This window comes from Thunnus maccoyii, chromosome 16 (assembly GCF_910596095.1).
Source record: "Thunnus maccoyii chromosome 16, fThuMac1.1, whole genome shotgun sequence".
In the NCBI taxonomy this organism is placed as follows: domain Eukaryota; kingdom Metazoa; phylum Chordata; class Actinopteri; order Scombriformes; family Scombridae; genus Thunnus; species Thunnus maccoyii.
In genome coordinates, this window is record NC_056548.1 from 17,376,074 (window position 1) to 17,394,407 (window position 18,334).

At 39.1% G+C, this 18,334-nt stretch overlaps 3 protein-coding genes across 7 annotated transcripts in view; 2 read left to right on the plus strand and 1 right to left on the minus strand.

The window, feature by feature from the left end:
- The first annotated feature begins 1,261 nt into the window (after positions 1–1,261).
- On the plus strand, positions 1,262–7,990 carry cipca (CLOCK-interacting pacemaker a). Its single transcript, XM_042389393.1, has 4 exons — positions 1,262–1,421; positions 3,598–3,714; positions 4,195–4,364; positions 4,899–7,990. The coding sequence occupies exons 2-4, from the start codon at positions 3,609–3,611 to the stop codon at positions 5,706–5,708; spliced, it is 1,086 nt and encodes a 361-aa protein (XP_042245327.1). The 5' UTR covers positions 1,262–1,421; positions 3,598–3,608; the 3' UTR covers positions 5,709–7,990.
- A 109-nt stretch (positions 7,991–8,099) lies between these two features.
- On the minus strand, positions 8,100–12,751 carry zdhhc22 (zinc finger DHHC-type palmitoyltransferase 22). Of its 4 annotated transcripts, XM_042389229.1 has the most exons (4): positions 12,444–12,751; positions 9,560–9,889; positions 9,332–9,409; positions 8,100–9,237 (listed from the first exon to the last, which is right to left on the minus strand). In XM_042389229.1, the coding sequence occupies exons 1-4, from the start codon at positions 12,484–12,486 to the stop codon at positions 8,960–8,962; spliced, it is 729 nt and encodes a 242-aa protein (XP_042245163.1). In that variant the 5' UTR covers positions 12,487–12,751; the 3' UTR covers positions 8,100–8,959. The 4 variants fall into 4 exon arrangements, with proteins under 4 accessions (XP_042245163.1, XP_042245159.1, XP_042245161.1 ...); XM_042389225.1 differs by having other exon boundaries at positions 9,332–9,889; XM_042389227.1 differs by having other exon boundaries at positions 9,332–9,889; positions 12,391–12,529.
- Positions 12,492–18,334, plus strand: part of tmem63c (transmembrane protein 63C) — a 30,452-nt gene continuing 24,609 nt past the window's right edge. For both annotated transcript variants that reach the window (XM_042389223.1, XM_042389224.1), the window contains exon 1: positions 12,492–12,623. The gene's annotated coding sequence lies outside the window, so the exon portion shown is untranslated. The remainder of the gene's footprint in view (positions 12,624–18,334) is intronic.

Consider the following 18,334-nt stretch of genomic DNA (forward strand, 5'->3'; position numbering starts at 1 on the left):
CCTCCTAATACAGACTACAGGCTTTTCTTTTAGTTAGCAGCCTTACAAGTTTCTTTTAAAAGACCACTTTATGCACACATCAAAATACGAATATTTCAGTAAAATGTATATAAATTCCAGCTCACAGAAGGGTCATGAAATGGTGGACTTGTTAGCGACATTTTTACACAATACAGTTGGAAGTGGACGCAGTGAGGTCAGTTCAAAGGAGCACTAAAGAGGAAAATATCTCAGAGACATTTCAAATGAACAGTGACACATGTTTTTCTTGCTGTAATCATTTCTCCTGTTCATACCGTCCATTAAGAGATCTATTCATAATGCGCTTACAATGTAAGTGATGGGGTATAAAATCCACAGCCCTCCTACTGTGCCAAAATATATTTAAATGTTTATTTTAAGCTAATATGAGGCTTCAGACGTCCAAATTGGTCAAATCAATGCAATATCTTTCAAAGTTACAGTTTTTAGTGGCAAATTCCTACTTTTTTAACAACCTTTCCTCTGCAGCTGAACAGCAAAACACTGTCAGTCAAGATATCTACTTTATTTGACCGGCTGAAGCCTGGAATTTGTCCCCCATCACTTCCATTGTAAGGGCGTCTGGAGAGGATCTCCTAATAGTCAGTATAAACAGTAGGAATGACAGCAGGAAAAACCTGTTTCAATATGGGCACCTGACTGTTGTGTTAAGACAGACCTGAAAAACTGTATGTAATAGGCAAACATCCTTCAGTCCGGGTTATGGCCACTGTCAAATAGAGGGTCATCTGGCAACATGTTACTGAATGAGAAACACTAAAGGAGAACCTCAGGAAGTTTGGAGTGGAATAACTCAGTCTGAAAAATATATTTAATGTTGGGTGTTTATTTCACTACTTGAGAGAAACTGGGCTCATTTAATGATCTAGTTTTTTTTTTTTTTTTATGACAGATAGGTTTAGATCAGTGGTTCCCAACCTTTTTGGCTTTTGATGCCTTAAAATAAAGTAAATAAAAAAGTAAGTAAAAAGTAAAAGGACTTATTTTGTTTTATTTCAATGACTTTTGAAGGCTAGATGAGATAAAATACACTAATTCATAATAAATAAAGCAAAAAAATGAGGAAAGTTTAGAAAAAGTGTAGGAAATATGTTTTTTTCTGTTGTCCTTTCCAGTCCTATCATTTTGCGACCTCTAAAATTAATCCAGTGACCCTTTGTGGCGTCCCCGACCCTCATGTTGGGAACCACTGGTCTCGATAACTGTAGTCCACACTCCCGCACCACAGGTGGCGGTAATGCGCTTTAACGCTGGCTGCCATCCGCCATGATTACACCAAAACAAGAAGAAGAAGAGGAAGAAACTAGATCAGAGTCGAGAAAACAAAAACCTTTGATGCCCCTATAAACGGATATTTGTTTATAATCCTACGACGCGAGGTAAGGTTTGCAAAAAATAACACTATTAGCCAAATATAGATCGCCTGTTGATGAGCTGGTTGCCACGGTAAAGCTAGACTAGTTAGCACTGACTGTCGTGGCTACAGGCAGCAGCTAAGCTAATGTTTTATTATATAAATTATATCTACAAAAAATGAGTCACCTGCAGCCATAGACATAAAACACTAAATGCGACGTGTCGTAGTGACTTGTCATTCCGGGATGAAACCACATGGCAGCCATTTTAATCGGGTCCAGTTTTAAACTTGCTGTAACTGGAACCTTTGGTGAAGAGAGGCTTATGTTGTCTTTATAATCTTGTATTTTTCCACCAATAAGTTACATCACTACTGTTTTTTCCTCAAATTAATGAACGTAAGACAACTGTGCCGCTCTAGAATTAACCAAAAAACAAAGATTCATGCAGAAATTTGATTATTATAGCTCCAAGAGAGCAAATCATGCTTTCACTCATGAATGTAATGTCATAATTGTGCATTTATATTGCAGAGATTTATTTTATCTTTTCATTTTTGCCTGAACTGTAACTGTAAGAACTGTCTTTGTTATTCTGTGTGGCAAATATACTACATTAAGCAATGTCTTATGTAGAAATCCTAAATAGATTCAGTATTATGGCTTATATTGGCAGGCAGTTACAATCAGAAACATAAGAAACACACCTGCTGTAATATATAAATATATTATTATTTATTTTACATAAGGCAAGATGTATTTCTCTCTCTCACACACACACACGTAGCTAACATTAAAGGGGACCTATTATGCTTTTCCTTATTTTCAGTCATATATACAATGTCACAATATCAGATGTTCATATTAAAGATGGCCAAAGTGTCAAATAATGAGGTAAACTTATGTAGAAGTAATTCCTGTGAGCAAAAAGCTTAGGCTTCAGATTGTTGTGACTGCTTGGTTTCCAATGTTTTTTCTACTTTCAGCCCGACCCGATGTTGGTTTGTGACGGATTTCTTTATATGGCCACTCTGCATTATTTCTAACTTATCCACTGAACAAATATCTCCATATGTTGTGGTGTCACACAGTTTTTAGCACCGCCAAAGCTAATTTGGTGAGGAACACATTTCATTTCCTGTGAATTCTTCAAAATAAAAGTCTCCCGTTATTTAGCCATTTAAAAGCTTTTAATATAAAGCAGTAAAGCAGAAAATGTTGGGTTTTCATCGGTGGTAACTTAACACGACTTTGATACAATTGGCCAGCTTCCAGAAAGCTGGCCAATCATAACAGAGTGGGCTCATCGGGAGGGGGATTTAAATGTTTGCAGCAATTTAGTTTGTCATTAATAGTCTGTGTTGATAAAGATGTTTGTGTAAACAACAACATAACGCTAAATTTAGCGAATGTCTTAATTTTTGGTATTCAGACTCCTAGCTTGTGATGATTATTGTTTTCCTTGACATCTTTTCTTTATTACCTTACTTTCGATATGGTGAGAAGCATCTCTCATGGGACTGACAGGTCTATTTGATTTAATAAATAGTCACAACTTTTAAGTAATATCTGCGTTTTCAAGTTGTTTCGATCTGTTTGTCCCTTTTAAAAATACAATATCCTGTTTATTTGTTGGTGTGTGCAGAAGTTTCTCCTCATAATGTTGACAAAGTAGTAAACGACTGTCAATATCATGCTGTATAATATAATACAAGTACACCTTAAAAAGTACTGTTGAAATAAATACATAATAAACAAACAGGTTTGTTAAGATAATATTTATTGCCTGGCTTTTATTCTGCAGCTGGTAACTTGCAGTAGGCTGATCGGGGAGATAGAACTGACCTACTGACCCATCAGTGCCAAATTACCAATTATATAAATTTACCAAGTTAAATTTATATAATCACAGATTAAATAGTAATCCAGTCAGTGAACTGCCCTCTAAGCAAACAGATTTACTCCCTTCCAACAAGGCATAAACATGGGAGAAGAAGACAGAAGCTCTCTTTGAACAAATCTCAACTGGACTCCTTACTGTGTGCTGATCAACTTAAAGTCTTGTCTCTGCCAAGACATGTCCTCAAAGGAAAACCTGATCAAACTCTCTCTGAAGCTTGCCAGACTTTTGCTCCTGCCCAGTCCAGATTGTTTTGATCCTGTCAGTTAACTTTCAAATCTTAACTCTCCGTTTTTCCAGAAGAGACAAGCATGAGCGGCTTTAGAAGACCAGACAGACACAGGACACCGCCATTCACCAGGGCAACACACCTCGGAACATCCAAGCATGACCTGGATCGAGATTCAGGCTTCTCAGGTTTGACTCGATTACATTGCTTTGCAGAGATGAACCTGTGAGTTTTGTGTTTGTTCCAACACATGTTGTATTTCTCTACAGTTAGTAAAGAGACTTATGTGGTAGTGGTGCCAGAGTAGCACATGTTGTGAACTACATTTACCTGTATATAATTAGAATTTTCTTGATTTCAAAAAAAGACTATCAAGACATAAACAAAGTCTAATCAAATATAGAGATCTAGGTTGCATTTTCTATGTAGGCTAGCCTGTATTAGGTCAGTTTTTCTTATGACCTTTATTTACACTATAAAGGATGACCTGGATTTGGTTTAGCTGTCCTCATTAGGTTGATGGTATCCTTTTCTAGGTGCTCCAGAGATGTTCATCTACATCTGCCACTGTTTTCATAATACCAATGTTCTGCTTCAGGCACAATAGAATGGTAAATCTGTTGCATTTAAACATGATGAAGCCCATATGCTTGTCCTCTCCTGCTTAGATGCCAGCTCGGGGTATCTCAGTGCAGTCGATCTGACTGACTCCGAAGATGCAGGTAGGAATGGGTCCATAGTCGGCCAGGACGCGACCGGTCCGCAGGTGGCTGTGATGGGAGGCTCATACGGTGGACTGTCTCCAATGATAATTATGAACAACTTCGTCCTAAAGCAGGTAAAACGCAGCAATGTGCTGTATGTCTGCCTCTGCCTAGCACTCTGCCTAGGGTTTATATTATTCTTGGCGTTGCTTATTTGGCTTTTAACTGAAGCCTGTAAACATGTGTTTCAGATTTGCTCTTAAGATCACTATTAACCCAGATTTTCCTCTGAAATTTGACTTAAACCAAGGGGAGCTTGCTTTTAAAACAGATATTTAGAATAACAGTTTCATCACAGTAACATAAAGGGGCTTTTGTTGAGATTTTTATTGCAATTTATAAGAGAGTTGATAAGCTGTTGCAGCTGAGCTACCAGCCATTCCGGTTTTATTTTTTAAAGTTTCTTTTTTAGCTAGGTTCTCTTCTCTCATTTGGTAATAACTCCAGGTCTTTGTAATTGTTAATCCAGCATTTATTGTATACTTCATAGTTTGACTTAATTTCAGGGATAATATTTACATTGGACTTTGTTTTGTATGCTTATTCCATCTGCATACTAAAATACATTTATCGTAGAAAAATAATTAAGGCTTTTTTTGTTCTCCTAGCCATCCCAGATGGCTCCGGCAGAGAAACAGTGGGGCTTCTCCTCACCCCTGGAAGTGATGCCTCAATCTCAGGTGGTTCTTCTTCAACCCATGGTGTCAAATGGCAACAGCAGCTCCCCAAAGACTGGCTCTGAAAATATGCGACAATCAAAAAGCTACATGCCCATCCTAAAGTCATATCCTCGAATTGCCCCACATCCTGGGGAGGCGCCTGCTAAGAGGTTCAGAATGAGGGGAAGTTCGACCTCAGGATATGACCAGCGACAGAGGAGACGCCACGGCCACGGCCACGGCCACGGCCACGGCCACAGGCTCTACAGCTCCCCCAGCCCACAGCCAGCCCTGCAGACTCCAAGCAAACCCGTCACCAACTTTGAAGTAGCAAACAACCAAGCACAGGCAGCTGAAAGTCTGGAGCAACTCGGTGACAAGTCTCTCTCCCCGCTGACAGGAACCAGCTCGTTGCTCAGCTACACGCATGAATTTAGGACAGAGGTTGACAGCAACAGTATCCACGGTGACGAAGACCAGGACACCCTCTCAACAGACAGTGACAAACTCAAACGTTTCAGCAATACCTACAACATTCTCAACAAATGCGGCTTGCTGGGGATCACCATGCGCACAAAGCAGCTGATCAAAGAGAATAAGCGCACCCAAGGCCAGCTGCAGCAGCTTCAGGAGCAAACAGCCCTGCTGCTGGAGGCTCTGAGCAGCGGAGACCCACAGCTCTGGTCTAAACTCCAGCTCTCACTGCAGGACACAGACAAGGAGCAGTTGGGAATTAAAGCTCACAGAGTCCTTGCGTAATATACTGTATTGGTGGTCATGGCCAGCAGTTCTCAATCTTGGGGGGGGTCACATGATTTATTTAATGTAAAAGAAACATATATCTCAGACCTTATCAATAAAAGCTTTTTTGTTGTGAAATAGTCAACACCACTTCTTCAAGCATTATAACTAACCCAACTATAACTTATAACTAAATTATATGCTGTTATGCTCCTGACAGGGGTACAAATCTTCTTATACTTGGGGGTCACAGAGCCAAAAACATGAAGAACTGCTGGTCTAAACTCCAAACATGAAGCTGAAGCACATCCACTGTTACCAAGTGGGAGTTAAGAAGCATGCGTACGTCTCAAACCCTCGCCTATAATGAATTTTCTTGCCTCTGCTGTTTGAAAATAGCAAGTATCACTTACAATAGGGCTATGGCTTCTATATGTTGAACTCTTAATTGCATAAACGCATGCCTTACTGCACATGTGAGGACAGATAGGGTTAATTTCATATACATGCCTTGAATGTGATAAATGTAAAAAAGATAGAAGCATCGTTTTAAGCCATGGCTTGAGGGATGGCAATGTTGGTCGGTCAGTCAACCACTTTGGCCTTGGCTGAAATGTCACGACAATCGCCAGATAGATTGCTATGAAGTTTTGTACAGATATTCATGATCCTCAGAGGATGAATCCTACTGACTTTGTTGATCACCTGACTTTTCCTCCAGCACCACCATGAGGTTGACATTTAAGCTCTGTATGGTAATATCTCGACACCTATTGGACGGATTGATGTGAAATGTAATACTCACATTCTTGGTCCGCAGAGGATGAACTGTAATAACTTTGATCTCCTGACTTTTCATCTATCGCCAATATCTGCAAAACTCATTACATTCCCCTCAGCCTCAGCTAAACTTTGCGTTTAGTGCTTATTTGCAAATGTTAGCATGCTAACACACCGAAACAACACAGTGATCATGGTAAACATACCTGCTAGACATCAACATGCTAGCATTGTCATTGTGTGCATGTTAGCATGTTGATGTTAGCTCAAGTAGAGCCTCACAGAGCCGCTAGCTTGGCTGTAGACTTTTAGTCTTGTTACTTTTTAGGTCAAATAGAAAACTTGGTGTCGATACATGTGGAGTGTGTTTCAATTACCTCTCAAAGGGGCAATGGCCTGTCAGTTTTCTTTTTATTTACACGGTCTTTAAATTTAATGGTAATTGAAACTCTGAATGAAGCAGATGTTTGCTTTGTCAGGAAGTGTCTACACTGACTGCTTGTGTTCTGAGACAAGCTGGCTAGGTCACAGTGAGGCTACAGAGGGCTGGCTAAATCAACATTGTTTTGTTTTTTTTTATAATTTTGCTACTTTGTGTTGTTATTATTTATTTGTAATAATATTTTCAACAAGACTAAAGCTGTGTTAATAATATAAAAAAACCAAGCACATTATAACTTTTTTTTTATAAAAGATGATGGTAAGAACTACGTTGGGATTTGTAAAAGCTTAAATTGTAGCAAGTGAAGTGACGTAGCCATATTATATTTGTCTTGACCTTTGATCTGTTGCTGCCGTGTTCATTCCTGCTGCAGTTTGAAGCTTAACAAAAAGTATTAATTTAAACTTCAACGCATAGAAATGACAGCTAAATGTTTTCATTTAGTTTCATATCCCAGACTCTTGCACTTTAGTTACAAGATTACTGACAACATTTTTAGATTCTTCACTAACTGAGCATTTCTCCTCTTTCATGATAAAACAGTGTGAATATGAATGTTTATCTGATTGCCTGTGCCTTTTGAATTTGTACGTACTTGTACTTCATATCAGTGCTTGAGCTGCTTAGATTTCTGTATTTTTTTTTGTGGACATCATGTGCAAGAAAGATGAATGTACTTAAAGCTCTCCAAAGAGTGAATCTTCCTCTGTGAAGTGATGTAAGAAATTACAGCCCTGGCTAGATAATACAACCAGAGTTGCTGTAGAAAGGACAGAATGAAGACAAGTAAAAATGGTTATAAAAGAGTTTTAATGTTAAGTCATGGTTAACTGTAGTGGTATTTATTTTAGCAACAATATGCTACTGTTGCAATATTTTACAGTCAGGAGTCGTAAAACTAAGAGCTAATCAAATCAGACTTGGTTTTAACAGAGCAAAAAGAGTTACAAAAGTTTTTTGTATTTGTATTCTAAGATTATATTTTGCCTTTTTTCCTGTTATTGTGAAAAGTGCTTTCTGTATCTTTAGCAAAAGTCACTTTGACTAATAATTGTCATAAAACTTTGTTTGAAGACCATTTCCTCTCAGTGATTTATTGCACTTTGCTTGTTCTGAATATGTAACTGTTGAAGACGAAAAAGTAACTACTGAGTGTGATTTGAATACTTTTATTGGTATAACAGGAATAGACAAAAATAGCTCTAAAAAGTAAAGACATATTTATTGAAATCCAAAACATGTTTGGCATAATGTAGAATATGTCATACAGTAGCTGTAGCTGCAGCATAACAGTGAAAAGTCCTTACTATTATTACCAAAGGGCCCTATCATTAGCAGTGTAGTGAAAACCTCATCTTTGGGGTCATCTGTAAGCATGTAAGACATGATTTTATGGCACATTGTGATTAATACCCTGGATAATTATGTGGCACATCATCCTCATATTTCCCCCCAACCACATCATATAAAGTTTTATATCCTCAGTCCTCAGGAACATCAGGCTCAACATGTAACAGTTTATTGTCAAAACAATGTGAAGCCTGGCAGTTTATGCTGAGGAGCAGTACATACTGTGGTTTTCTTGTCTGCTAGCCCTTAACATCAAAGTGGATTGTTGTCGTAAAAACTACCATAAAGTTCCTGAATGTCACACTGCAGCGTCCTATGAGGAAGTATGGAAGAACAGCGCGCTTTGACTGCTAATCTCAGAGCACTGCATGGCACAGGCGTTCAAATCAGTAGCATAATACAAAAATGCAAAGCTGAGAATGCATGCACTTATGCAAAGCCATCTTATCTTGTCTTATTTAAAGGATACACTTACACTATGCACTTATTTAAAAGTTTCACATTGCTTATATGGCTCCTGTCCTTAAAGGAATGTATGCTAAGAGCTAACTATTTCACAGACTACGTTAGAGGTCATAAAGCATCCATTTATATTCAAATTCAATCACCATACAGATCCCTAGAAAGCCTTTTCTATAACTTGTTACGCTTGTGTGACCTATTGGGAGCTATTATTGATATGATATGTGGTTAGCACTCAGTCTTGTTTATGTGCATCTGAGTCTTCAGAGCACATCTCCACTGTCTGCACAGGCAGGATAAGGCCAAGGAACCAGCGGGTACCAAAAACATCCTTTAGGTTGGTTCTCCAAGGGCTGCGGTTCTCCACAAGCTGCCCCCTCTGCATCTGACACCAGGTCTGACCCCGGGCCACCAGCAGCACCTGCTGGCAACAGAAGCCTGCACACACCAGGCCGATGCCCAGCCACACATACAGCATCAGCACCAGGAAGAGCTGCAAGCCTGAGATCGTTCCTGTTTGGGAGATAATGAGAATGAAGAAATGAATTCTTCAGCAAGTCATTTATCTTAAATGATCATCTAGACTTGGAATTGTAAAACAACTCACCCATGAAGAAGTAACCGGTGGAGAGGGGGAGAAGAGTCAGGAAGGTCAGTGGGTTCTCAAAGGAGATGGAGTACTCCACTGTAAGAAAGGCCACACCAAGAACCAAGGAGTACATACAAGTGCATGATGTGTAGATGCAGAACATGATGAAGTAGCGCATGTTTTTGTTGCCAATGCAGTTTCCAGTGAAGAAGCAGTGGTGATCCCTCTTGAGAATAACTTTCTTACACAGTTTGCAGAAGTGGCGACCATTCAGGAGGTAGTGTGCGTCCACTTTGTCCGAGCAGTGCGGCGAACACACTGGAACAACAGTCTCGTTGGCACTTTCAGCAGGATATTTGATAGTCATTGTGTAATTCCCCAATGCATTGAACATTAAGAAAAGGAAAACAACTGTGTGAAGAGTTGTGGATCCCACCAGCGATGTATCCGGGCTTGGGAAGATTGTTGGGATGAAAAAGCAGAAGTGCAAAATGAAGGTGACGGCTGTAGCCATGAAGAAGTATGCAGGTGCTACAGCGTTGAGGAGTCTCAGTTTCAGCATCCTGGTGAACATGTCTGTGTGAGAGTAAGGACACAGTCAGCAGGATGATGCTGAAGTTGACTTCAGCTCACATATTCTGATTCTTAGGTTAAGGGGAAAGTAAAGGGAAATGTAAATGATGATGATGTAGCAGCAGAATAAGTGTTTTTGCAACATTTAAAACCGTGAAAAGGTGTTAGACATCGTAGTAAATGTCTTAACGTTGTTTAAAACCCACTTTCAGATTTGTGAAAACTTTATTTTATGTATGAAAATAAAAAAGGGACAATTTCACTGATTCTCTTTCACAGTTAGTGTTGCAAAGCCCCTTAATCCCTTATAGATCCCCTCCAGAGGTGTTTTGAGACATAAAAATACTTTGCTTTGAGTAATGTTTTTTCCACAAAAGTTTCAAATTAGTTTCAAATTCTTAAAATGACATTACTGCTGCTTCCCTGCTAACCATTATTTAAAAAATCCAGAATCTATGAATATGCAAGAATTTTTCTTATTAAAAGTTTAACATCTGGACACAACATGTCTCCTACTTCACTGAAAAGTCCATTCTCAGTGTTTGTGCACTGTAGGCTTCAAGTTGCATATTGGACCATGACTGCCCTCCAAACCAGTCATGGCATCACAGATTTAAGGTGAGCACAAATAACCTTTCCCCCTTCAGTAAATAAATGTGAAAACAGCCTCATAGAGTCAAACTCTTAACACTGCAGGCCAAACATCCGAGTGAAGCAGCAATGAGCAAAACACTTTTTGGAGAGGAAGGGAACTTTAATTCCCCCCTTAACATCGGAAGCTGGAAGTCAACCTCAGCATCATGTAAGCAGAAGTAAATAAGTACATTCACTCAATGCCTGCACCGAAGTACAATTTTGAGGTACATACAAAACAAATGAGCAGTTTATCAAATATAATACACTTTATAAACTACCTAACCGTATATAATGTATAAATTAGCTTCAACTCAACATTAACAAAACAATAATAGAATAATAAGATAAGACTCTGTAAGAGGCTTTTTGCAACAACATAAGTCATTTTCCTTTTAAAACTTGAAATACATTTTTCTGATAATGCTTCTGTTCTAGTTGAGTAGAATGAATATATGTATGTATGAATGCAGAGCTGCAGTGGAGTATTTTATATGGAGATAATGCTGCTTTTACTTACATAATCATGTTATCATAAGTTATTTCACAACTACTAGAGCCTCAGGTGAGTGATTAGTTACTGAAAATAAGCAGATAAGAGGTAGGATAGGATTTATACAATTAGGAATGATACATCATACAGTATATAGTGTGTGTGTGTGTGTGTGTGTGTGTGTGTGTGTGTGTGTGTGTGTGTGTGTGTGTGTGTGTGTGTGATCTAGCTGTTCTTTTAAAGATAATGTAAAGTCTGCTGCTGAGAAAATCTAATTTCTCACCTAACTGGGGTCCCGGGACTCTTAGGGGCCGTTGAGAATACTAAGAATATCTCACTGTCTCCTCTGTGATCTCCTAACCTACAGTGCTATGCCCAGTTAAATCATAGAGTGTCAGAGGTGGAGCTCCCACAGACTGAAACTGGGTCTTTATATTTAAGTGATTCGACATGGAAACACTGGGGAGCCCTCCTATAGGCCAGCGCATGCCCTAGTTGAAGGAAAGCATACTGTAGGACAATCAAGGACTACCGCAGTTTCCCTCTCCCTGCGTGTTTTCCCAATTTTCCCTCAAGAAAACAGGTTATAGCCTATACTGGTGCCAACGACTGATTATTCCCATGACGACGCGATGAAAACAGTTACCTCCTAAAATGACCCTCATCGTGTCCGAGCTGCTTCCTACCTGCAGGCGTCAGAGAGCGGAGGAGCTGTCCGTTCAGCACCACGGAGCCTCAGAGCTCAGCAGATTCATTCAAACGCACAGAGAAGCTGTGCTGTGGAGCCACATCGGTGTCTTTTTTTTTTCATTATTAGGGTTTCTGCTCCTTTGTGTACCGCCGCCTGTTGGTGTGGATGGATCTATTTTCTGCTTTTTTTTTCGTTGTTTTTTTTTTAACCTATATTCCACCTTTTTAGGAAGACCATGTAGACGAATGCTACACTAACACAAAACCGATGTAGGATAATTGATGTGAAAATATATAATTGAAGAAATTGCATGAATCGACGTTTCTTGAAATTAAATTAATTTCTTTTTGTGGCAGTATTTGGTTTAGGATATTGATTGTTGCCACTTTAAATGTTCATTTACCTTTATGTGGACCACTCACCGCATGTGGGGAGTTTCCAATAGCCCTCATTATTGAAATGTGACTGTTTGTTTGAACTAAAGAGTTTGAGACAGTGCAAGAAAGACAATTTTCCAGTAGGTGGCAATACATCCTCGATCATTTTACCACTCAGTCTGCGTGCTGTCATATTAGTGATTTAGATTTCACACTGTGCTTATCTTCTCTCATCACCTGAACCAATCTAGCTTAAAAAATATAGCTAAATAAGTGACTTAAATCTGGACAGCTGATTATATTATTATACCTGTTTCGGCTAATTAATTCGCATATCCTGAAATAAGAGACAAAATCCAAAACCTGGAGTTGAAATTAGTCGACGCTCCCTTAAGCGAGCCTTCATGGCAGGTGCTTCATTGTCAGACGGTCCCTGAGTAGGTGGGAGATTCTCTTGTTTCTTGGTGTTGGAGACAAAAAAAAAAAAAAGAAACACAGCAGCTTCCCCATCGCCAGACGCCAGCAATCAGGAAGCTCTCCAAGGTAAGCGACAGTGAATTTTGAACTCATGTATCATGTGTTTTGTGGTCTAAACGTGGACCTGGGTGGGGGGGTTTATTGCGCTATTTATGGCGCAATCGTTTTCATCAACTTGCAGAGCTGGATGAAGGTGGGTGTGCAGACTGTTGTGAGTGCTGCAGTAAGCGAGGGGAAACAGAGTCGCTAAATATTGTCTGGCTGGAGAGAGAATCACATGTTTTGATTTGTTTTGGTTTTTTGTTTTGTTTTTTTCCATTTTAAAATGATTTTAAAATGTGGTGAAATGTTGTCGTTTAAAAGCTCGTTGCATCATGCTACAGTGATGTTATTGGTCGGTGAGGATGAGGATGTTTCTGGCAACGTGTCAGACTAATACACCCAAAACAGACACATCTCCTGTTCTCACTACAACACCTGTGATTCTTCATGCAGTTCATTGTTTGTTATGATCACCCTTAACCGTAAATGTGGGGTTCCCCTCTGTCAGCTAAGGAATCTTTGAGGCTTTAACCATGATGTGTTTCCTTTCTTATTTATCCCGCTGTTGTTTAGTCTGTTAGATTCACACAGACACAAAGCTTTTATTGGTCAAGTGTGTAAAGTAGTTTGACCTGTTGCATATTCAGTTAACACTGAATGCTACAAAGCAAGCTTTGACCAATGGAAATACATTATAACCTACCAGTCCTGCCATTTGCACCTGACTATGATGAAGGGAAGTGGCCTTTAAAATGCCAGATTTATAATGGCTTTCTGACATTTTATTGGGTCGCTCATTGCATTTGCATTTCAGCGCACTGAAGAATAAGCTATGTCATACTATACTGTGAGACTGAGTTTGTATAAAAGGGAGTTTTATGTAGAGGAAAGTTTTATTATTTGTAGTGGAAAGTGATATTTAGATTCTCAAATGGACTTTAAAGAGCAGGTTTCTTATATGACCAATATGTGAACACTCATATGAAGATAAATGATAATGATGATGGCTACTGTTGTTTATTAATCAGATTAATCATGTTTTCAGGCTCCTGTGCATTGTCTCTTCGCAAATAGAGATTTAATGCTTTTGAAGACATCCAAAACATATTTAAATGAATTGGATTTAGTCTTTGGAGTACATCAACACCTGTAGGTTGCTATAAAAAGAAAGTAGCTTTTAAATATTCCAAAAAAACATTGGAATCTATTCAATTGATTTAAGATGACTACAGACTCACTACTGTAAGGCACAAACTACAACTTTTTACCACAGCCTTCAGTGTTTGATAATCCTAAAATCATATTTTGTCGAATGCGCCTTTGATTAGTTTTGGCATCCTGTGGCTCAAGTGTAAAGGAAGGTTTAATACCTCACAACTGAAACATTGCTTTCTCAGTGAACGTAGCGCTGTCATTGTGCAGGACTTTACTATCGTCTTTTGTTTTATAATCTACAGATTTTTCTGTGGAATTTCACTTTAAAATTAATTTGGGAGTGGACGAGTGCAACGTAAGTCTCCCAAGAAACGGGAGCAGATCGATGCTGGTCATCTTCAGGTATCACACAGGCATTAATATTTCAAGAGACTCAGAAGTGAGATTGGAAAAGAGCTAGCAGTAGTGATGGATATGGTGAACTGCAATGAGCAGCTGCAAAACAGGCAGTCAATAGTGAGTTACACGGAGAAAATCTTAAGCAAACATGAGCCTCCATCTTTGGTTCTGCTCCATGTTGTTTGCTTGTTTCTTTTTAGATGTTCCAGCAGCTGGAGCAGGTGTACAGCTCTAGCTGCACACAATGATCAAACAGTGAAGACAGAGGAGTAGGTGCACAAAGATCCTTTGTGGTTTAATGATCTGTTTTGATTTTTTTTTTTTTTTCTCGTGGTGCAAAGCATCAAAATCACATAATCTGCTCTGCCTGAAAGAGGCAGAACAAACACATTATTAGGGATAAAGCATCAGAGCATTAGGGATCAAACATCAAAACATCAGTGTGAAAGCTCACTTAATTAACTGAAATGTATCTTAATCACTTTTTTGTCAAGGAAGAGGTTTATTCTATTGAGCTAAAGATCATGAACAGGAACAAGAACAAAGTTATTATTATTAAACACTAACATAATCATCAGTGACAGCTGATGACATTTTATGCATATGTACTACATAGGGGTTGGCAATATGGATTAAATCTTATATCATGGTATATTTAATTTTTTAATTGCAGTATCAATATATTTCCTGGTCTACAGTAGTAAATATTTTGAAAAATTAATTGAGAAACTGTCACGAGACAGAAATGCCAGTTTTTTGTCTAATCCAGTCAAATAAAAACCTGACCAATCACGATACCTCATCGCATTGATGTAACAACCATATAAGATACAATATTAGAATCAACAGTCCAGCATCATTGCCATTAATGTCCTAATAAACCCAGAGATAATATTATTATTTTATTTGATATTAAATGGATGTCTACAGATACATTTCTGTCATCTCACATTGGCTTACTGTCCAAAACGAGTACTGTAGGTGAATATATCCTCTTGCCTTTTATACACTAATGAATGAGAGTGAACTCTACACTTGAGCCCAGACTGAGGATCTGAAAGGACGAGCCCACGCTCTTAATGGATTGCAAACACCGAGCAGGCCTCTTTATACTTTCTCTCCTGCCCCTCCCTGCTAGTGATGATGATGATGCCAGTGGTGCTGGCAATGAGCTGTGGGGTGCAGTGGTGTGTGTGTGTGTGTATGCAATACAACCAAAGTTGCATCATATGTGAGATGTATATTTATGTGACTCATCTCCCCAGCCGCATGTTGCTGGCTGCTGGATATGAATACAAATGTCAGAAAACACTTTGGTGAAACCCTCTTGACAGAAAATTGAACATAAACAGAATATCAGAACAAAACAGCGTCCACTGATGCTGTGATAAGCTGTGAAATATTTATGTTGCATTTGAATTCCACCTACCATCTAGCCATAGCCGTGATGTACTATACTACAGGCTCTGCTTTGTTTTTGCTGCTTTTTATGTCTTTGGTGAAGAAAAAGCTCTCTGCAATTTGAGATTCTTGCTGTGAAGTTTCCTGCTATTCCACAGGGGTCCATCACAGTGATGCCGACGCATGCGGCATTGTCACTGATGTACTGTACACAGCCTACAGTATGTCAGCGTGCTCTTTGTTGATGAATATCTACCAGCATAGAGGATACTGACATAAGCTTACTATAACACCAGGAAGCAGCATCTGATATTCACAACCTTAACCTTACCTTCTGCTCTCACTTACGCATATCGCATATTTTATACTGACTGTGCCTGATGTACCTACGCATCCTGTTGGAGATGCTGAGGTATGTGAGGCTTTGTCTTCTAGTCGGTTGCAATCCAGATGTCATTTTTTATTTTTTTTATTTTTGGTTTTGCATGTTTTTACCAGTTAACTACAAATGGAATATACAATACTTCACATTATTATTGACCATTTTCTAAAGTTTTTTAGATTTAATTCCTAACTTACAAACAGCCACTGTGTGCCATAAGTCAAAGTCTAGACGGTAAAATGCTGTACATATTCTACTTTGGCTGACTGAAATTTCATGACAGTAAAATCAATTCAGAAAGACTTGTAAATAGAGACTCTGCTATAAAAGGCTTTACATTGATTAGACAATAAGCAAACACGGATGCTGAGAAAAGAATTATATCAATTTGGATATTTTCTGCATTATAATGGTTGCTGTTAGTAACTCAGATCTGAAATGTTGGAGCTTTCTTGATCACCATTAGGCCATTACCCCACAATCGTAAATTAATCAATAAAGGAAAATAATTGTTCATTGTAATCTATTCCCTATCTTAAGTGCATTTCAACCTTCTGCAAGCTCATTTTCATATTAAGCTGAAATGAATAGAAATCACTGGCCTCCTGGAAGGAAGGAAATCAGTCAAGAAACACATGATATACAAAGAAAAAATCAATGGCATTGTCTTTAAATTTGCTGCTTGATATCCAAGCAGCCTAAAAATACTTTAGATACAGATAACATGACTCTGTGTCTATAGGGCACTTCAGGGCATGGCTGATGTTATCTCACTACACTCAAATATAGGGCTGCAATTAACGACTATTAATCGATTAAATTTTCGTGCAATCTTTAAAATATCAGCTAAAAACGTCCATCACGTGTTCCCAGAGCCCATGGTTACTTTTCAAATTGTCTTGTTTTGTTCAACTTGCAGTCAAAAATCCAAAGATAATCAGTTCATTATCACAGAAGAGTATTGTATTTAGACTGACTGCATGTCACTTTTGATAGCTATTTAGATGCTTACAGAGAGGAGAGATTCCTCTGAAGAAATCTGTTCTGAGCAGAAGAGCAGTGTTTGCACTTTTTGGTAGATGAGGGGGTGAAGGTTATTTTGACTCAGGTTTTCTCACAGGTCCATTTTTAGGATCAGCTCCAGCAGGTTTTGCAGTGAAAGCAGCTGTAGGTGGAATCTTCCAGAAGCTTGAAGGGATGCAGGGAAAACACAGATTGTGGTTACGATTGGGTCCGAGTCAGGTTCAGTGTCATCCAGCTTCAAAGAAAAATCAATTGAATGCATGTTAGACTCAAGTCCTCGCTGATGCCAGATGGGACCTAATGAGGAATGACCCAGTCCACACAGCAGCAGCAGCAGGACAGACACACAGCACTCCCCTGGGGGCCTACTGAGCATGTGCAGCCAGACAGGAAGCAGGTGTTTGGTTTGTTGAGCGTGGCTGGAGTGTGCAGTCATCACTCCAGTCATGCTACAGCTCATTCAGCCTTCAGAAAGAGGCTGGATTGGGGGGATGTTGCATCAACTGTGCGCTGTGAGCAGACACACCTCAGTGATCTGTGTTTGTGTGTTGTGTGATAAAGACACAATGAGGTGTAGAAAGAGTAAAGGCCCCTCCCGTTCCACTGAGCAGGTGGTGAGCAGATTGTGCAAAAAACCTCCGCCCCCTTTCTCCCCCTCAGGGACAACGTCGGCCCTCTTCGCATCCCCCAACACCACCATCCTCCAACCAAAACCATCGCAGCAGAGGCCTACAGCTCCTGGAGACTTGAGAAAGAGATGCAATCGCACAAGGCATCATTAAAATATCCTAACATACTACTATTTGAGCCCCCAACTTCCAGTTTAGGAACATTTTTATTAAAGTGTTCACATGTAGTGTAGTATTTATAACATTTTATAGAGAGGACATATTTAAAATGTTCATAAGCAAAATCTATAAACACAATAATTGCTATATTTAAGAGCATTTGTGTATTATCTTCAGACGGAGGTTCCTATAATCATCATCACTTTGTGTCTAAGTCTTTCTCCCAAGCAGCAATTTAAGAGTATCTTAAGTACATAACCCATGCACAAAGCATCCGAGATCCATAAAGAGATGATTTACTCAGTTTAATATGACCTCAATGCCATCCAACACCATTGGTGATGAATTGGAACCAGTCCTGATCACCCAACATCAGTGACTGACCTCGCTATAATGTTCTTGTGGCTGAATGGGAAGAAATTCATGCAGCCAGGGCCCAAAATCTTGTGGAAAGCTTTCCCAGAAGAGTGCTGGCTGTTCTCACAACATACTGTTTTCATGTCCATGATTTCAAAATGACAAGTTTAACAGTCACATATGGGTGTAATATTTGAGTGTCCACACAGAGCCATGGAGTGTATGTAAAT